At 42.4% G+C, this 19,974-nt stretch overlaps 4 protein-coding genes across 8 annotated transcripts in view; 2 read left to right on the top strand and 2 right to left on the bottom strand.

Moving 5' to 3' along the window:
* Nucleotides 1–1,087: 1,087 nt before the first annotated feature.
* On the bottom strand, nucleotides 1,088–11,368 carry kat7b (K(lysine) acetyltransferase 7b). Of its 3 annotated transcripts, XM_079756274.1 has the most exons (15): nucleotides 11,194–11,368; nucleotides 10,140–10,290; nucleotides 9,797–10,045; nucleotides 9,548–9,630; nucleotides 8,304–8,387; nucleotides 7,953–8,051; nucleotides 7,385–7,495; nucleotides 6,628–6,819; nucleotides 5,742–5,831; nucleotides 4,332–4,472; nucleotides 3,687–3,780; nucleotides 3,441–3,587; nucleotides 2,617–2,723; nucleotides 2,192–2,296; nucleotides 1,088–1,457 (listed from the first exon to the last, which is right to left on the bottom strand). In XM_079756274.1, the coding sequence occupies exons 1-14, from the start codon at nucleotides 11,209–11,211 to the stop codon at nucleotides 2,195–2,197; spliced, it is 1,668 nt and encodes a 555-aa protein (XP_079612400.1). In that variant the 5' UTR covers nucleotides 11,212–11,368; the 3' UTR covers nucleotides 1,088–1,457; nucleotides 2,192–2,194. The 3 variants fall into 3 exon arrangements, 2 of the variants coding, with proteins under 2 accessions (XP_079612400.1, XP_079612399.1); XM_079756273.1 differs by having other exon boundaries at nucleotides 1,088–2,296; XR_013812633.1 differs by lacking the exons at nucleotides 1,088–1,457; nucleotides 2,192–2,296 and adding an exon at nucleotides 3,869–3,935.
* A 469-nt stretch (nucleotides 11,369–11,837) lies between these two features.
* ptges3l (prostaglandin E synthase 3 like) lies at nucleotides 11,838–13,720 on the top strand (the record flags this gene model as incomplete). Its single annotated transcript, XM_079756839.1, has 6 exons — nucleotides 11,838–11,970; nucleotides 12,192–12,305; nucleotides 12,524–12,590; nucleotides 12,681–12,779; nucleotides 13,180–13,269; nucleotides 13,625–13,720. The coding sequence occupies exons 1-6, from the start codon at nucleotides 11,936–11,938 to the stop codon at nucleotides 13,718–13,720; spliced, it is 501 nt and encodes a 166-aa protein (XP_079612965.1). The 5' UTR covers nucleotides 11,838–11,935.
* A 512-nt stretch (nucleotides 13,721–14,232) lies between these two features.
* aarsd1 (alanyl-tRNA synthetase domain containing 1) lies at nucleotides 14,233–18,335 on the top strand. The gene is made up of 12 exons (XM_079757462.1): nucleotides 14,233–14,340; nucleotides 14,712–14,840; nucleotides 15,033–15,192; nucleotides 15,404–15,461; nucleotides 15,766–15,922; nucleotides 16,109–16,225; nucleotides 16,366–16,496; nucleotides 16,598–16,664; nucleotides 16,804–16,895; nucleotides 16,992–17,046; nucleotides 17,142–17,233; nucleotides 17,691–18,335. Exons 1-12 carry the CDS (start codon nucleotides 14,302–14,304, stop codon nucleotides 17,827–17,829), a joined length of 1,236 nt encoding a protein of 411 aa, XP_079613588.1. The 5' UTR covers nucleotides 14,233–14,301; the 3' UTR covers nucleotides 17,830–18,335.
* myof (myoferlin) overlaps nucleotides 18,185–19,974 on the bottom strand; it is a 31,162-nt gene continuing 29,372 nt past the window's right edge. For all 3 annotated transcript variants that reach the window (XM_079757459.1, XM_079757460.1, XM_079757461.1), the window contains 4 exons: nucleotides 19,688–19,875; nucleotides 19,152–19,261; nucleotides 18,761–18,908; nucleotides 18,185–18,567 (listed from right to left, as the gene is read on the bottom strand). In XM_079757459.1, the coding sequence (XP_079613585.1) occupies nucleotides 18,529–18,567; nucleotides 18,761–18,908; nucleotides 19,152–19,261; nucleotides 19,688–19,875 (485 nt within the window). In that variant the 3' untranslated portion in view covers nucleotides 18,185–18,528. The remainder of the gene's footprint in view (nucleotides 18,568–18,760; nucleotides 18,909–19,151; nucleotides 19,262–19,687; nucleotides 19,876–19,974) is intronic.

Below are 19,974 nucleotides of genomic sequence, written 5' to 3'. Positions count from 1 at the left end.
CTTTGAATTAAGACACAGATAGGCAATATATAGTTAGACAGAGACACTCAGACAGACAAAACATTTCAATGGATAATTGGAGGTCCCTGGTGGCAGTCCTGGTGTTCTTTGCATCGTTGGAAATCTACCACGGATTTCCTTTTAATGTGAATTCTGAGACAAGGACACCAGACAACTGGCAGGTAAATACTTCTTATTAACTAACTTTACTATTTTATTGACTTCTTTACTTAAAAAAATATATATTTCCGCTTGCATTTCTTTTGAATATTGGCCAGATCAAACATTGAAACAGGAGGATAAAACAATCTGAGGGATCGATCATTTGTAGAATATAAATTAAGAAGAATATAATTTAAATGAATGAATGGCTTTTTTATTAAATTTACAATACATTTAATTTCCCATGACAATTCCAGTTAAAGTTCAATTGTTTCTTTTGTTTATAAATGTCAATTTTTGTATTTAATGGACCGTTATTTGTTTGAGCAGGACGAGAGCCTGGACAGCGCTGCAGTCAGTAAAATGGCAGACATGATGAAAAGATCCAAAGCACTGCGCTTCTACGGGCTGATGGGGAAGCGCTCAGGTACCCACCACTACTACTGATTCATTCATTCATCCGTATATTGTAATTCATCCGGCAATGGGGACCAATGAAGTACAGAAATAACATCAAAATAATTGGGTAACAATTGAATATATATTAGTTTTGGGTAAATAAATGAACATTATAAAATTGTAGTTGTAAGCAATCGTTTGATTACATTGCCGTGGTTGTATTAATCCTTTGGCAATGATAGTAGATTATCTGAGCAGAACCAATTTATAATTACACTACAATACCATATGTATTTGCAAATCAAATACATTTTCATATTCCAATGAAGAGCATATTTACATAAACCTCAGTTAGATTTCTGTGCCACAGGTTCAATGCAGCCGATACAAATGAACAGACGACGTAAGTAGAAATGTAATACTTTAATTTGTATTATTTAATAACAATAATAAATGTCAAAGAAATTCGTAAAATGTTTCAGTCTTCATATAAAAATGACTAAATGATAAAACCAATAAAACCGCATTATTTTCCGGGCCTTTCAGGCAACAAAGGAGAGATGTTTGTGGGCCTGATGGGGAGAAGCATCACCAGCGGAGGTAAGACACACAACGCTTCGATTCTCAAGGCAACTTTATTGATAGATGCATGATGTTCTATGCTACAAACAAGCTTAAAAAACGATTAATTTTTCCTGAAGAATCGTGGTTGGTCTGTTCAAAGGAGTTTTTTTTGGCTTGTTGCAGAATCCTTGACTCAAATCCTCCCGGGGGCATCGCGGGCCATCGGCTGTGTCCGGGGAGTCCCATGAGCCGGTGAGTGTCCTGCCAGCCCCAACACCTGAGACTGTGGTTTCTTTTCCGTTTGTGACACTGGCCTTCAGTGGTCAGATTTACTTTCCAAAAAGGCATTAAAAAAAAAGAAAAAAGTATTTATTTATGTACGTAATTACTAAAATTATTCTGTTATTCTTTTATTTGGCAGATTGGCAAGAGAGGACCGGGTCAGACCCCACTATCACTACGGCTAGAAAAATGAACTTACACGACATGAACTGTACAATTTTATACCAACTGAAAGGACAAAATACAAAAAACTTCATATCCTTGCCAAAACACACTGTGTTACACTTTTAAAGTTCATACCAACAGCAGTGTTGTTGACCAATGCAAAGGAAAGTTTTCATACTCCCCTCCTCTCAAAAGAAATAAAAATGTGAAAGCAACTGAATGCTGACAAACTAACGACTGTATTCCTTGTTTTCCATTCATGACATCCAGCATACAGGACTATTCAAACTCCAATACAAAATATAAAAGACATTCATGTTTTTCGCCAAAATTACTGCATTTCCAGAGACAACATAATTCTTTTCTTCCGAAAACGTAGTGTTTAACAATACGTTTTGTCATCAATTAATCCAAAATAAGGCAATGCAACGTGGCCCGTAAAACATAAATAGCTGCTGAAAATTAGGGAGGATAAAAATCCATTACACTTGATGAGAAAAAAAACAGACCCACTGATCTTCATTGATAGCTTGTGGTGGAAGGCTACTCTGTGGCTGGTGCAGGTTCAATTTATTCGATAGCCTGGCGAGAGAGAGGGGGATGTGGGGAAGGATGCTACCAATCATGTCCCTTTGGGCGGTGTCCATTTTAACGAGCCGGGGTCGATGGTTTTGTTGCTATTGCCTCGCTTTGTCTCCTTGGCTTTCCATTCGTCTATCAGGTCCTGGGAAGCAGCATAAAATGAGTGTGTGAGTGAGAGGTGTCTTTACATGAACAAAGCAAGTTTCACTGTACCTTTAATACATTAGTGAGTTAGTGTGAGGATCAAATGTACCAATCAATTAAATCAAACTGGGCTAAATGCGCGCGCACACGCACACACACACACACACACACACACACACACACACACACACACACACACACACACACACACACGATGGAATCAGGCAGAGCAGTGTGCGTTTCTGTTCCACTTGAATGAATGACTAAATAGTAAACAGTAGTATGAGTGTGTAAACCAATGGTGCTTTGTATTGTTACCTGTCTCTTTAACACCAGGTGCTTCCCTTTCCAGTACTTGAGCATCTGGAGGGACTGCAGGGTACTGACGATATCCACTGGGTTAACAGCTGTTTCCTGGCTGATCTCTGCAACGCACAGAACAAAAAGAACAACCTTTGTTTGTTGAGTTTCGGCGCATTTGTTTTAACGGGCTAAAAAACTTTGAACTTTGACATCGAACTTGAAATGTCCGTCAAAACACTGGGGCTGTTGTAATATAGATACATACAGAAAAGACAGACGAATGCATTCTCGTGATGTTGGGTTGCCTTGAATCTCAGAGGCAGAAGTCCTACTGTCAGAGCAGAATGGCACAGAGCCAGGGCAGGCAACCAGAAACAGAGCTAAGCCCTGTTGTCTGTTTCATTAGATATTCTATGGATGAAAACGCAATGGCGTAAGTGGATGAAGATTTTAAAAAGTGTAGTACTACAGCGGCAAGTCGTCACGGTGTTGATTTGATACCTTTTACAGACACTTTTTTTTTTTTTATGTACTATCTGTCGGCAAATTATTGGTTCCCACCAAGTACAGATTTCTGCCTCCAGCAACGTGCTTGGTCCAAAAAAAAATATCAAGCAAAAAAATAAATAAAAATGCCTAGGTTGAAATAGACACTAGCAGCACAGAATAACACAAACATCTTTTAATCGTGAAGCAACTACCGACATCAAACAAAAATTATAACAGTAAATTGATTAAGGACCAAGCTAAAAGAAAAATCAGGAAGACAAATCGAAACAAAATGATGGCAAAGTCAAGTTATTCATCCACACTGTGGCCTGCCTCCATCTGGGACCTACCCTTAATGGAGATCTCCTTGCCCTGGAAGTTGCACATGTATCTGAGCAAGACCTCCTTCCAGTAACTACGGTAGCTGATGAGGCCCAGGTCGGACAGTGGCCTCTCCGGTGACCCCACCTTCTCCTCCACCTTGGACAGCAGGTAGCCTGTGGGAGAGAGCATCACCGTCACATCACACGTCTCCCGACGGTTTGGTGAAATGAAGCCCCCCGCGGAGGGGGAACCCGTTGAAGAGGTTCACATACTGAAGTCGATGAGCATCTTGCCGAAGCCCTGCCTCATGTACTGAGGCATGGTCAGGATGCAGGACACGTTGTAGTTCAGGAAGGAGTTTTTCTCCTGCAGCAAAAGAACATAAACATTTTTTCCACCATAAAATCAATCTTTAGTTTAAAAGCTCCTGATTCAAGGCGTCTTGCTTCCTCACCATGCTTGTGCACCAGTAGTCCTGTGGTACGTGCCATTCTCTCTAATAAACCCAACTTCCTGTCTGTCTTTAAGGTATATAGAAAAAATATGTATAAATATAAAGGCTTGGATCCATTTACAGTGACATGAATGATTAATATATTATAACTTATAAAATGGATAGTTCCGGTCCTTGATTCTGCCTGGCTCCAAGCCATTTAAAAATAATCACCTGTATAGCATGACAATTCATTTTTTATCAATATTGCCCCGCCAATATCTTTTGCTGTCTTGAGGAACTATGTTGCACGGCGAAAGAATGATGAATTGTTTTCAATGAAGGGAGGTTATAGACTCGTCTCACACTTAATAGACACACATAAATAGACATAAATAGACACACTTGGGGCCCTTTTAGGAATGGCCATTATGTAGATGCACAGCTAAGCATCGTGCGGCCATGTTGTGTGGGGGCTGGTTACCTTGGAGAAGTAGCCGACCAGGTGGCAGCCGGTGTTGTCTGCCTCGGTCATGACGTAGAAGAGGAAGGGCTCCACATCGTAGTAAAGCGTCTTGTGGTCCAGGAACAGCTTGGCCAGGAGACAGAGGTTCTGGCAGTAGATCTGGGGAACCACACATCATTTAGTTAAACTGAATAGGGCTCTCTGGTCTTGTGGTCCAGGATGAGCTTAAGACAGGAGACACAGGCTCTGGCAGTAGATCTGAGAACCACACATTTACTAACACTTAGTAGGGCTCTCTGGTCTTGTGGGCCAGGAAGAGCTCAGACAGGAGACACAGGTTCTGGCAGTAGATCGGGGATCAACATAACTTTCGACCATGAAGTCCAACATCATTTCTGATCCAGCGTTCCAATAGCAAATCAAGGGGAGGTGGGGGGCTGGGGTTGGGGTAAAATGAAGCGAAAGACAGACAGTAAGCGGACCTGAAAGTCAATTTGCTTAGTCCCCACAGCATTTGACAAGAGTGCAACTGTTACGACAGAGCTTCAATGCAAAACAGACGAGCCAATCATCTCCACGTCGGGCAGCATTACGTCCTAGATAGAACAACACAGGCTGGAAGACTCAACTTGCGGTCTTGCTCTTCGTGTAATATAAAAGGTAGTAAAGATGGCGCAGCGATGAGGGCCAAGGTTTTGAGCAGTGCTTGAAGTTACAGCACGGCTGTATGGCAGCAGTGGAATCGCAATTATTGGAAACAAGAACCACTTAATGAAGACACACGGCTTTGAACCTATGTTTAAATTGTAACACAGGACTAGCGCTGTTTAAAGGAATACAAAGAAAAAACACACTCCCTATTCTGGATGACGGAAAAACTAAAATCGTTACAGCAGTATATAAACATTAATAGTTATTATTAGTTATTAATAGTAGGCTAATAATAATACAGCATTTTGATAAAGGAGTAAGAGGAGGAGTGCAAAGAGTCGGGGAGTGAGGAAAGAGATTTGGAGGAACTTGTAGTAAATAGAAAATGACCCCCAATGCACAACAACATTTTACAATTTGTTTCAAGTGAGTTCATCTTTTCAAATGAGATCAATGTACACAGACGGATGGTATATGTTATGATATGGTATGTAAGCTGCAGCAGAGTAGAAAATGTAAGTCCTGAGCAATGGAATATAGTTTATGTTATTTACCTCAAGGTCCACCTTGGATTTATCCAATACGTCAGGCCACACAGGTCCTTATTCGTTTTTAGGTCGTTAAGGACATAGCCTCAGGATAAAGGTCATCCTTTTCAGATCAATAAAATAGTAAACACAGCTATTGGTCGGTTTCCTTGGCCCAGGGGCAATGTGTCAACAGGGCCCAGGTCCACGGTGTCAATGGAGTCAGAACAGGGTCAACATGGTGGCGCACCTTGTTCTTTTTGCCGTCAACCTCAAACACGGATATGGCGCCTTTTCTGTAGACCTCGTCCCCAGGAGGATGCTTCCACACACACTTGGCCTGGGAACACACGTCAACGATTAATCAGGGCATCCCTAGGACCAAGGGAAGCAGCAGAGCAGAAGACCTACAAATTTCCTTTGGGGTTGCAACCAAAATTTTGGGGGGCCGGTACCACAAAGTTGACACTACAGCAGGGGATATTACAGCGAATGAACTACGACAAGTGTATGGACTAAGCACAATACATACAAAAAAATATATACAACTTAACTGGTTCACACATTTGAATGATAACATTCCTTAGAACCTGTTCTTAGAGAGTCTCCAAATACTCCTGAAATTGTTGTTGTTGATCTTTTAAAAAACATTGTGATTCTGGATGTGGGTTGTTGCTGTGACATGTATATGGACCTGTGTTTCTCTGATTTTTTTTTTGAATACCAGCCATTAATTCATGCTCTGACAGTAGGTGGTTACAGCACAGAACTAGTTGTACTCATTTTTGGTAGCCTTGGACATGTTCATAGACTCTGTGTTAGAGGATTGCAAATTGCAGGACTTAATAAGAAGAACTTAGCAAATAGCCAAATACTGCTCTGTGTCAGCAATCATTGGCAGTCTGCATATATGGAGACGGCGCTGTCATCTCTACCCCTGAATATAACTATATATTTATCTACTGATTCACTTGGTTGTAAATACTTGCACAGTGTTTGTGTTGTTGTGTGAGACATGATAGGCTCTTTATTAATATTTGGATGCTATGGTGTTGTAGTATTGGTCATTCCAAATAAATTAATCAAATGTGTGTCCAGGTGGATGATCTGGGGGGTGGGGGGTGGGGGGGTCTCACCATGTGTCGTCTGAGGATGGTTTGGCTCTTCATGTACTTGAGGCAGAACTCGCAGACGTACAGGCGTCCGAGCCGGGCATACTCCTCGGGGTAGGGCGAGTGGTACCAGGTGTCCAGCTCGTAGCGCCCGAACAGGATGGTCTTGATCATGTTGCTGCCCTCCGTGATCTGACCCTGGATGCGGAGCTTCTCCTGTGGGGAGCAGCCCAGAGAAGGAGCACAACGGTGTCAGTCAAATACACCTGTGGTAGCTACACCTAGGGTCACTTGAAGACTGTGGTCGTCAGGGGATGCACTAATGTGCAGGCCGAAGATGGTGTTACGGTAGAAGGAAAAGGGCCGATGGCCAGGACAAACAAATTTCTTTGTATTGGACATTGTATGAAGAGTGTATGAAGAATTATGTATCAGTCTATAGTAGCTCTTGATTATTGGTATCGCTGCGTATATTTCCTATTGGTGCATCCCTAGTAGGCAACAGCGGCCATTCATCTCATGGTTTACATAAATAAAATGCCCGCCTGCCAAAAGTTGCTTTGGAAAGTCTACAAAGAATGAATGGTTTGCTCAAATGGATCATCAAATAGCTATAGCTTATGTCAGCTACTCCTGCGACCCCATATGCACACCAGGGCTCAACAAGTAGTGTCTACAGCCTACCAAACCAGCTCATCAATGAAATGTATCTGATTCCACAGCGAGTGTTTCAACGACTGAACAGTTGTAGCAATGGTTCAGAAGGGCGCTGGCCTATTACCAGGTCCTCCGACGCCCTGGCCTGGGCCTTCCTGAAGAGCTCCAGGTCGTACTCGCTGGTGATGTTCTCCAGCAGAGGTTCCCGGGTGTTGCCGTGGGTCTGTCGGTGTTCCTGTGGGCAGCAAGTCATGAAACGTGAGTGGTTGAGGGACAACATGCTTGGTGAAGATACCAGGGACTAGAATTTAGCATTGCGGATTCTTCAACAATCAAATAGTGGTGAATCGAGTCAGAGTAGAGTTGACTTAATCCCCCTCCGCTTTGTGATGCAAGAATGTCTTAGATTTCATAAAACTTGAATATGCAGTGAAATAATGAAATATCATGATATTGACATAACTTATGTATTTAATGTACAACATCGGGTAGAATTGATAGACAATCAAAGTACAGAAATCGTTAGTTAACAGCTAAATCTGATGATTTCTGCCTAAAAATACAATATTCCAAACCTTCTCACTTTTTCATTTGGTGTGTTTGTCCGGTTATGTTAAAATGTACATTTTGTTCGGAGACCTTGACAATGTGCGATTGTGTAAGAGGGCGGGGCCTTGTGCGGCATCACATACCACATGCTTCTCTTTCTGCTCCTTCTGCAGACCAGCGTTCCTCCCCTTCCTCATCTCTGCCACCTGCTCTTTGTATCTGCTCTGTTTAGACGTGGGGGTCTGTGAGGGAACATCAAAGGGGGGAAATAATAAGCTAATTGTACTAAGGGGAGCTTGTTTCTTATAGATATCATTTCAAAATAATTCTTAAGCAAAAATGCAACAAGGAACCAATATGAAAATAATGAATGCTTTGTGTCTGAGCTTAATGTGACTACTGCCAATACCATTTAATCATAAACTATTAATGTAGCCACTCTCTTTCAGTAAAATGTGCTTACTCCGCCTGAAGATGTGGCGGCAGGGACCTACCTGGTGGCGCGTGGCATGGCGTGAATTACCCTCGTCCTGTCCCTTCATCTCCTCCTCCTGTTTCTCTCGACTGATGGCTTTGACCTGTGTTAACAAACATACAACACCTTACAGCAGGGCTAGAACATTCATGCTAGGAGAATGCTAAGAGTATGCTCATGACCAAGGAACCCGCTCAGCCACATGATGAAATATAATTTGAAAGCAACCCCTTAACATGACTGAAACTCTGCCTAACCGAGTGTTTCTGAAATCCACTGACTTACTCCGAACAGCACTTCCGTGATATTTATGCTAGCAGGTTCACTAGAGTGCACCATGGCCTATTAAGTTCATTTAGAAATAACATGCATTGTATTTTTATCATTTTTTTTCTTTGATTGACTACAGCCCTACAAACAACAGTTTGTAAATAAGACAAATAAGGTCAGGGTAGAAAAGGAGTTATTCAGTATTTGTCATTTTGTTTTATTCTATAAGCACAGAGAAGGGAGTCTCTCTGTCCTTCGGGTTCTCAACAACAGTTCATCCAATCGACATCCCGGTTGCCAGGAGTGTTAATGAGGACCAAAGGAATGGCAGTGTCGAGTGTGAGGACATTAGGTAGAGCGGCTCTAGATAAAGCTGCAAGCAAAAACACCAGAGCCAAAGCAACCAACCAGTTACGAACAGGAACATTACGAATGGGCACTGCACTTATTCTTATAGAAAAGAATTACGATTATTTCCCATTAGCAGCCTCTTGTGGCTTGGGTTGTGGCTACAGTTAAAGCTATATCCTTTTCAGAGACTTTCCCATTATGGGTTGGACCAGAATAAGAATAGACATGACTAATAGAGAGAGGGGTTCCCGGGGTGCATTGACTTGTAGATGGGTGTGTAATATTCCTGGGAAACTTTCTAGTACAGATATTTCTGAATGGAGTAAATAGCTATTGTAGAAAATAAAAGTGCATATTATAGAGCTCTCCAGAGATGCAAAGTCTGCGCTTTATACACTCTGTGACAATGCATAACATCAAGAGGCCTCATGTCAATTGAATTAACCATAGCTTTGATATGAGATTTCAGTATGGTTATGAGGAGTAGCATTGTTTTGTTGCTAGAGTTTCCGGCTAAAATCCTGAGGCCTAAATGCTTATCATTCATATCAATTTGATTGACTGCTTTGGTGAGCATTTTCTAGATTACTTAATATTAACACTAGTACACATTGTGAGCGATGTCACTGGTCTTGCACTCACCTTGCACTCATCTGCAGACAGATTATGGTAAAGAGGACATCCGGATACGGCAAAATGGCGTTCGTGTTTTCCTGTAAGGTGACCTGGAGAAAAAGAAAACACACAATAGATCGTTATAGATCAATACAGCATATGTATCGGCACAGATGCACAGAAAAAATTAAATGCCTTGAAGTGAGGGAAAGGTTCGGAATGGGTTTTTGACATCAGGGTCAGGTGAAAAACACAGGTTGCAAACTTGTGCTTTACCGAGAGAGTTACATCCCGGTGTGGGGCACTTCATGTTAAAGTTGTAGGTCTCGTGGCAGCGGCGGCGTTTGGGTCGATGCGATAGGTCCTTGTCAGACTCTCGGCCAGCCGGGTCTTTTGCCTGACTCTCGTCGTGCGAGGCGTTGGGGCTGGAGATGTCCAGCTCCGACTCGGACGAAGGGGCGTTACCCGTCGGCGTCAAGGGAGGGGATTCATCGTGGTCGCCAGCTGGTTTGAGATCAGGGGTGTCTGACGTGAGCGGAACCAAAACACAACGTTAAAGAAAAAGAAGGCAGGCAGGGGGACCTGGAGGGGTTATTGACAACTCAGTATATTTGTGTACCCTGGGAGCTTTGGCTAAGGCGCATGGATGCTCTGGTGAGGCGCTGTCTCTTGGCTGCGGTTCCGTCGCTCTCTGAACTGTTGGTCTGCTCGCGGTCTGCGGAGGAGTCCGAGTCTTCGGTGCCATCAGAGCCACTCCCGGCCACAGGCCTCTGTCACCAAAACACGCACACAGATGAGCTTGCTTTAAATAACCTTTCACCAGTTCTGTTGCATTCAAACCAAAGTGGGACTTTTCCAAGTTTTGAGTAGCTAAGAAATAAGTTGTATTCTACGTTTGAGACTCATCGTCTTCACCAAGCTCTGACTTTTCTCAACCGTAGTGATGACAACAAATTAAATAGTGATTAATAAGGAATTAAAAGACCTAGAAACCTATAATGGGTAAAAAAATATGCTTTGAAGCCTGTTTAAATGCGGATTATGCACCCAAAATCATTGCTTAATACAGATGGTATCACATCTATGCAACTAAACCAGCAATTTAAATAATGTCTTGGAATTTCACAGTAATCGTTTACATGTATTATAAATTATCTTATTCCCTCCGTTATTGTATCTGCGGTCAGTGATTTTGTTATACAACGGTGTTTTTAGCCTTGGCACAATGTAAACACAGGGACCTAGCAACATCCCCAATCAAAGAAAAATGCCTCTCTATTCTATAACATAAAGAACGTAAATGCTCTCAAGTGCCGCTCCACGTCCGGAACTTCACCGTAGCTTTGAAAGTAGTAAACATTGATCTCTGCCATGGACTCTCAGCATTAGACTAGTAGTGCTAGAGCTAGCTTTACATGCTATTGAAAGGGCTAACATGCTAATGTAGATATGCATCTAAAAGACAGCCTTTTCTACTTCCAACTAAATTAATCACAACAGCTGCCGATTGATTTAAAGACAAATGATAATGCTAGCTTGAGGTTGCGACAGCTAGAACGGCATGTATACTGTAAATAAATAGTCAGTTGTCACGTTAGCAGCTCGACTGCCTGTTATTTTGCCTCACATTAGCCAAGCTAATCTATCCGGGGTGCGACCTAGATATTTCTTACCTGTCGTCTACGGGGCATATTTTCCAACAGAAGAGTAGCTTGCAAGCGGGTGGCTTCTTAAATTGTATTAGTTCCTTAATTCGTTAAAAATGGCTGTAGTAATACTCTTTTTTTTGATGCGTTTATTCGTGCAAGTTTGTATATACGTAACATCGATCGGCTCTCTCGCGCCACATTTTCCACATACAAGATTGCACTTCCGGCGAAAATCCCGCGGCAAATCTGTGCCACAAGGGGGCGCCAAATACTCTCCTGTAAGTCTGCCCTGTGATATTTTTTTCGTACTCAGTGATATAGTTGAGCTCAAACACAACTCAACAACAACAACAAAAACAAAAACGATCAGCTGGAGAGTGAACTTATTCAAAGGTTGGAGCAAGGGTTATCATCTCTACATTAACATTTACATTGTACTTAAAGAGAGTTACATTCCTTGCCATCAGTGTTCTTCTATTACATCCATGTATTACATTATTACATGCAATTTTTATCAGTCGCTGTCCCAGCGAGTTTCTAGAAAACTCCTTGGTTTTCCCGAGAGTTCATCTCAGCCAATAAATAGGAGGTCACGACAGTGGGGGTGGGGACCAACAGCAGCAGCTGATACCGGTCTTAAAATAGTCATTTAGTCTCTGCGACCACCAGGCAACGTGGTTTTCCTTCTGTTATTGCACGTATATATTAAACCCCAATATATATATATTTACGTTTTGAAACACTTTAACCGGTCAATTTGTCAAGAATGAACCAGCCAAAGATTGTCAGACCCGAGACTAGGTAAGTTTATTGAGTGTGAGTATACTTTCTCCTCAATTACTACTAACTGACTGATCCCCAATATTTTTCTATTTGGGGAAGTTAATCCCCTGTCCCAACTGATGCTAAAGTCTGTTTTTTCCTGAATATTTTAAAAGGTTACTATTACATTGTTGTAACGTGTAACGTGGTAGGCTACACACGTTGGTGTTTACAATTGTCATGTGTGTATCTTATTTTAGCCAACCAGCTCGAGCACAGTGGTTTGATCGCAAAAAATATGTCACCATCAACTTCATGGTCCACAAACCCAAGTGCGTGCAGGTTGAGTTCCATCCGGATAAAATGATTTTATGGTGAGGTCACAACATTGTTATCCTTTCGTTCCATCCAACTGTACCCCTTTTCTGTGCTGTATCGGTACGTGATTAGTTATGATAAAATACATAAGAAAGGCATTGTATTTCATTGTTAAATGAAGACATGAATCAAACAATTCTACACGCCATGATTAATACAACAGAGTTGTAATAAACGTTGCCTCACCTGTTTACACATGTCATTATGTTTTCAGCTGCAAAAATGATGAAGATGACGTTATTTACAACGAGCTGTACTTCTATGACAGAATCCAAATTCATGTATGTACTCAGTTCGACACCGAGATGAAGTAAATATACGTTCAATTGAGGTACATTTGATTGTAATATATGTTTTTCCTTTATATACAGGACTCCAGAGAAAGAGTCTACGATCGCACCATCAACATGTTGATCCGTAAAGTCACACCAGACGTGGCCTGGCCACGACTGCAGAAGGACCCTGCTAAGGTGGGTTAGTCTGCAGAGAGGTTAAACTACCTCCCGACACTTTAGTCAAACTTTAGTTCAATTCGTTGAAGACTGACAAGCCACTGAGATATACCCTCAAGCGAAGACCGAGAGGAACTGTATTGAACTGGGGGGATCAACATCATCGGATATTACTGTGCAGTTAGTATTTTCCTTCAAATTATGTGTTCCAGTCTGATTCAACTGGAAGAGCTCAGCATTTAAATGGCCAGGGTTAGGCGGGAGATTCCCACTTGGGTCATTCATGTATGTCACTGGATAACAGCATCCATCAAACTGTTTATTAGATAAAGCAATAATCTTGAATGATGAACACATGAGACTTCACCAAAGTCTGTGTGCACCATTTAATGGGTGCTTTTGACCCTTCTCTGAGCAGTCAAGCTGGATTTCTGTGGACTTTGACAACTGGAGGGACTGGGCGCACGAAGAGGATGACGGCAAGGCGGAGTACGACAACTACATGGACGTGAGTGACGCTACCGTATTTACTACAGAACAACTATATATATATATATATATATATATATATACATACCTATTTTACTACAATACCTATATTTACTACGATACCTATAATATATTTAATCCTATATACTACACCATCATATCACTTTCATATTTACCACAACACGGCTGTAGTTACCATAATATATTCACTACAATGGGCCTACTACCATTTTTTAACACAGAAGTAAAATTTTGACTCAATGCAGTTGGAAATTAAAAATGGTGTGTGTATGTGTGTGTGTGTGTGTGTGTGTGTGTGTGTGTGTTCGTTTTTGTGTGTGTGTGCACCTTTTGTACCCCACCCCTTTTCACAGATGATCCATGAAATTGGTGGCCATAGGGTAGGAGCGATACCAGATATGGGCGACCTTAGTGATGTAAGTCTTTCTCTGCCCATCGCTGTAGTTTAGCCCTTTTTTGTCCAATAGCAATTACTGGACAGACCCTTAGAATCACTGCTGTGCAACCAATAGTATACAACAGCGACAATAATATGCATAGCCATTCAATTATTTTAACATATACAACCATTGGTGCCATTTGCTTGATGTAGTTGCATGTTATATATGAATGTCTCACATTTCAAGAAACGCAAGTATTTAGCCAGTGTAATACTCGAATATCCTGATTTATAATACCAGTATCCTGAAATGACAAATTATGAATTTTCTCTTCTTCTCCTACAGTCTGATTGAAGTACTCGGATGCTGACAAATTGTTACAGGCCTGCAATAAATGATTGTCCGGATTTCACATCACAATATTTTGGGTCTCCTTATAAATCTGAAACATTGTGTTTACTTATCTGTACAATATAATGACATTGTTTGATCACGTGTTTATTAAATAAATATTTTTCATTTACAATCGCGTAAATCATTTGTTTATGTCGCGCTAGACTTGGGCCCTTTGGGTTTCCGTAGGCAGCTGAAGTTCTTCCTGTGGGGTCAGCGCGGTTGTGCAGCATTAATCTTGGACCCTAACACCGAACATGGCTTTCCAGTGTCAACGAGACTGCTTTATGAAGGAGGTATTGGATATTCCGTTTGTAACATAGTTTTAGGATTACTTATACTGTTGTGTATACCCTTTGTTTTAGCAAAAGATAACGGTCTCAAGACATCTGACATCTCCGAACACACGTGACTTGTTCCAGTTAAATATAACTTACAATGACTTGCGTCAGCACACCTACTATACATGAGTGTCAAGGTTTCCATGAAGGAATTCATTATTCAAAACCAATTGCAAAAACCGTAAAGATAAACCTCTCACCCTCAACATTTAGTGCTTATCAAAAGAATCGTTCCATGACGTGCCATCTTATTAGTGTTTTCGTTCAACCACACCTTGTATACAGTCTCATGATGTGTGTACCAATGCACCGCCTCTGTAATTTAGTTCGCCACCACTGTAGTGTCCTGCTGCCCTGCTGAACTTAAACAAGAAGTCAATGGAAAGAAAGTAACTGTTAAAGGCTTCAACGTCAAACTTCAGGATACCATCTTGTTTCCGGAGGGGGGTGGTCAAGTAAGTTGTTGTTTTTTAGTTTCTGTTTTGTAAATGAACTACACGCTTTACATGAATAGCCAGTTACTGCTTCAAATCAACACTTTTAAATGAATGGCTGCAATTCAACATTGGAGCGCATTATTAGGACGACTTAACTCAAATCATCAGTGTTCTTGAATGTATCACTTAATGGAGCCTGTGTTCCTCCAGCCGGACGACCATGGGTTAATAAGAGACGTGCCAGTCATCAAGGTGACGAGGCAGGGGGCTGATGCCGTCCACTTTGTAGGCTCCTCGCTGGAGGTGGGCCAGGAGGTGCAGCTTAAGTTGGACTGGGACAGGAGGTTTGACCACATGCAGCAACACTCGGGTGAGAATGCACTCAAAAGCCACACCCATCATATTCTTCAAGAGAATAGCCTTTTAATGTAGAGGAATAACTGATTCATGTCACTTATTCTTAATAACATATTGTAGCTGTTTGCATATTTCTAAATGTCTCTTTTGAAAATATTGTCTCTATATGGACAAGTTAATATAGGTATAAGTTTTAACTTTTTTGTTGTTATTTTCCTTATTAGGTCAACATCTCATCTCCGCCCTGGCAGAAACAATGTTTGGCTTTAAGACAACTTCATGGTAATTCTACCTCGCATCACATTCAAATGAAGTGATCCTAAAATGTTTAAATCTCCCTCCCAGAGAAATATGGCTGCACTGATAATGGCTGTTTTTCCTTTATGCTCGTGAAATCTTTTGATTTGGCAGTATTTTATTTAACACTTAGACTGCCTTCATACATTTCAGCTTTAGCTTTTTCCTAATTAACACTTTGACTGTGTTAATGACTCTAACGCAGTAACAATGTTCACTGTTTAGAAGAAATAATTGTAGACTGCACATCTGATCATCAACCGCCCTGGTGTGGTGCCCTTGCCTCCAGGGAGCTGGGGCGCCAGCGGAGCAACATAGAGCTGGACACGGCCAGCCTGGCGCCGGCCCAGCTGCAGGCCCTGGAGGAGGCCGTGAACGAGAAGATCCGGGCCCACGTCCCGGTCACCCTGCAGCTGCTCGCCTTAGACGACCCCGCCCTGGAAAAGGTGAGCACAGAGAAGTTTCTTGAAGGGCTCTAGTTCAGATGAGTATTGAGTCATTCAACAGGGCCTTATATCCAAAGTGACCTGCAGTTTACTTTCCTATAGCTACACACTAATAAAAATTGGGTTGGCAATTTGGCGACAACCAGCCCAGAGTGTCTTTTAACCTGCGTTGTGTGCATGAACCAGGCCAGGAGCCGGGGGCTGCCTGATGACCTCGCAGGGCCCGTCCGGATCATCGACATTGAGGGTATCGACGCCAACATGTGCTGCGGAACCCATGTGTCCAACCTCAGCCAACTACAGGCAAGACTCTATACCACACATACACACCGAGGCAAACCATGCGTTTTGGTCACATTAAAAGGTGTCCAGGTTATTGTCCTTCCATCTGACTTGTTAGTGATAAATCAGAGACATTTTTAACACTCTTTACATTACTCTAGGTGATTAAACTCCTGTCCACCGAAAAGGGAAAGAAGAACAAAACCAACCTGATCTTCTTGGTGGGAAACCGGGTTCTGAAATATGCAGAGAAATGCTACAGCACCGAGCGGTCGCTGGTCTCCCTTTTAAAGTGAGCGCTTAACCCTTTTTACGAATGAACAGCCTTTTTACAGAAATATCCAAAGAGTGCCCTAAGCAAAGAAAAAAAAACGACTTTTGTTTTTCTCTCAGAACTGGACCTGACGAGCACGTAGAGGCCGTATCCAAGACCCAGAAGTGTGTGAAGCTCCTGCAGAAAGTAAGCTGATCTCCACCATCACAGAGTTATTAACTTATTTTAAATAAACTAAGTAGAATCTTACAGGTGTTATTTGTATATTTCCAAATCGTCCTGTCATACATTAACGATAATCTAAATCATGCATGTGTTCTTGTAGAGCAATCTGGGCTTACTGCGAGACTTGGCCCTTCTCATTGCACAGAACTTCAAGAGCAGCCCGCAAAGAGGAAACTTCTTCACCTTGCACAAGTAAGACCTTTTTCAGTTAGCTCACGCCCTGCCGAGATGGCAGGTTGTTGTTAATGAAATGAGAACCCCCGCTGTCATCTTTTTTGCGTCCTGCAGAAAAGAAGGCGACAACGAATTCATGAACATCATCGCAAACGAAATCGGCACCGAGGTGAGACGGTGATTGCAATTGTGGATATTTGAGGGCATCAAGCTGAAACCTATATTGGGTATTAACGGCATTAACCTTCCTCTTTACCCATGGAGACGCTGGTGTTCCTGAGTGTTGGGGAAGAGAAGGGCCCTGGGCTGTTCCTCCTGGCCGGTCCCAGTGATGTGGTTTCAGAGATGGGACCCCGGTAAGGGTGGACACATGGCACCTCCTCACCTGTTCCTGCCTGGACACCTTTTGATGTGTCTGCCCTCAACACAAAGCAGTTCAACAATTGCACAATTCTAGATTGGATTCTTTTTCAAAGAGGTAGTAGGTCAAACACGGGTGTCGCTCATAAAGCCCATTATTTTTATCTTCGCTAATTAAGACTACTGGTTCATAAAAGTAGCAGGCCGTAAAAAGTATCAAGAGTGACACCTGTGTTTGTCCTACGATGACGCCCGTGTGAAAATGTGTCAATCAGTTTTGAAACCACTTCTATTCATCATTTAGACTCTGTTCTCCAAAGTGATTGTGGTCGCTGAGGAGCAGGACAGTGTTAGACATCTGGCTCAAGGAGGCCAATATTAGGGATATAAGAGGTTGTGTTGGGATGTGTTAGATATTGCTAGCATTACAGCTATTTCCTCTGCTGTGCGCAGGGTCCTGGAGATGCTTGAAGGGAAGGGGGCGGGGAAGAACGGGCGGTTCCAGGGCAAGGCCAACAGCCTGGTGCGGCTGGCGGAGGTGGAGGCCCTGCTCCAGCAGCGCTGCAAGCCACTGGCCTCAGGGGAAGAGTAAAGGCACTAGCCCATGAAAGAGGAAGAATACTCTGAAACCCAGGGATGGCTTGATTGTGTAGAAATCCCAGCTCTTCTGACAGCTAACTTTGTGGAATTTGTTTTGAAATCAGAAATTTAGTTCTTTGGTAAACACAGAATGTAAGACTTACATGTGTACATGTGTTTTAAACTCAGGACATGTAGATTACATGTTGGGTTCTGCTGAATTTATCTTAATGTTGAGTAGGATTAACATTTCTTTTTATAAAAAAAATATGTATACTTTCCTGTCCTATTTTTCTGGTGATCTTCACGTGCTGCTATCATAAGCATTGTCTTGTTCAGTTGGAATCAATTTAAGGAGAGGCAGCACATTGTTTTATACATTTTTAATCATCAAAAATAGGTAGTGATTCAAATCAGCATTACACAATTTAAATAATCCCATCCTGATTTACTTTCTCTTCATGCATAAAACTCATCCCTTCCCATGTGGCCGTAAAAATAAAAAAAGGTTACAGTTGGTATGTCATTGTCTATTTACAGTGGTTGTGTACAACTTGTAAGAAATTGGCAGTTAAAGTGCAGCACACATAACTTGTGAGTGTGATGGACGTAAGGCTTGGAGAAGGCGGTACAGAAGAATTCTTGTTCACATAGAGGTCCTTTTCTCATATTCTTTGGTTGTTTGAAGATTATGGATCGTCGCCGTAGTTCCTTAACTCAATGGCTTAATTATCTTCATAGAAATGTAGTTCTGTGGGTGAAAAGAAAGTGATATAATTGTATTTAATCATAACTATTTTGCTACGTTTCTTGGGTTAGTATGATTGTCAGAATCAGATCATCAGTGTGTAAATATGTGCTTTAATTCATTAATTCATTAATTCGTTTGACCTGTGGCCAAGATGAATCCGTCTAAAGCCACTAACTGTTGAGCTCGTTCTTACCGGGAAGGAGTACAGGAGGATTCCGAGGAAGAGCCCGACAATAACCAGGAGGATCAGCATGATGAAGACGCATCTGAAGCGACGCCACACGATGAACTTCATTGCCTTGCAGGGGCTGGTGAACCAGAAGAAGGAGGTGTCTGGCCGACTGGTGGAGGAAACATGCACTAGTTATTCAGGATGATTGTGAACTACGAAGGACTTTAGACTCTTTATACACCGATGAGATGTTTGACAACGTAAGCGGTTTTATACACGTCATAACGGGTAGGAGGTCATTGTCCGCCGGACACTGGGGTTCGAACCCGAAACCATTTGGCTGACAAATCCTCCCCACTGGACTTCTCACAGCTGAGTGAGAGCGTGTGTGTCAGGACGCGCCTCTACTTACTTGGGGGGTTCTAGTCTGGGGTTCATGTTGGGCTCATCCCGGCCCTTTCCAGCCGGTTTCTCATCTGCATCCTCTTCACCCACGATCTCCAGCGTCATCTCCACCTTGCCCTGATGCACACACACAAAACGCACGCACCACATTAGGGCTTAACATCCAACATTTATTTGCACATTTACATGACTAAGCATAATAGTTTGTCAAAGCAAATCTTGGCATTCGACTGCAAAAACAACTTGTGAGTTCTAACCCTGAACATTGATAAAAGATTTCTGGGCCGATAGCTTGATTCAAAACCAGCTGTCCATCTGTCAATAAATGGACTATTAATGAAATAATTAGTGTGATTTACAATGCAGGAACACGGTTCCACGATCTCTGAAGACTTGAATGAATACCATGAATATATAAGTAACCAGGTTGCTAAGGCCATCATACCATACCTCTACTTGCCTGGTCTGGGTTACTATCAACTATCACTCTTTAATCTTCCCATCATGCACCGTGAATAACCAAACCACGCCGTCTGTACTCACGCCCAGCTCCTTCTTGCCGTCCTTGTCGATGGTGCAGGGCCACCAGCCGCGCACCGACTTCTGGGCCAGCAGAGACTTGGCCTGCTGAGACTTGCTTTTGTCCGGGCCGCGCTCCATCATCTCCATGCTGCACTTCTCTGGCGTCTTGGCGGGAGGGATCAGGGAGCGCAGGTCCAGCTCCACCACACCTGACACACAAGTGAGCCCGTTAGCTCACGAGTCGAGATGCACAGCCACCTGTGTCTAGCGTTGACTCTCACAAAGACATCTTTCATATTTTTCTTAGT

Source organism: Pollachius pollachius (genome assembly GCF_949987615.1).
Source record: "Pollachius pollachius genome assembly, chromosome: 19".
NCBI classification, from domain to species: Eukaryota; Metazoa; Chordata; class Actinopteri; order Gadiformes; family Gadidae; genus Pollachius; species Pollachius pollachius.
The sequence above is the reverse complement of the archived record's forward strand: the minus strand, read 5'-3'. Positions and strand labels throughout refer to the sequence as shown.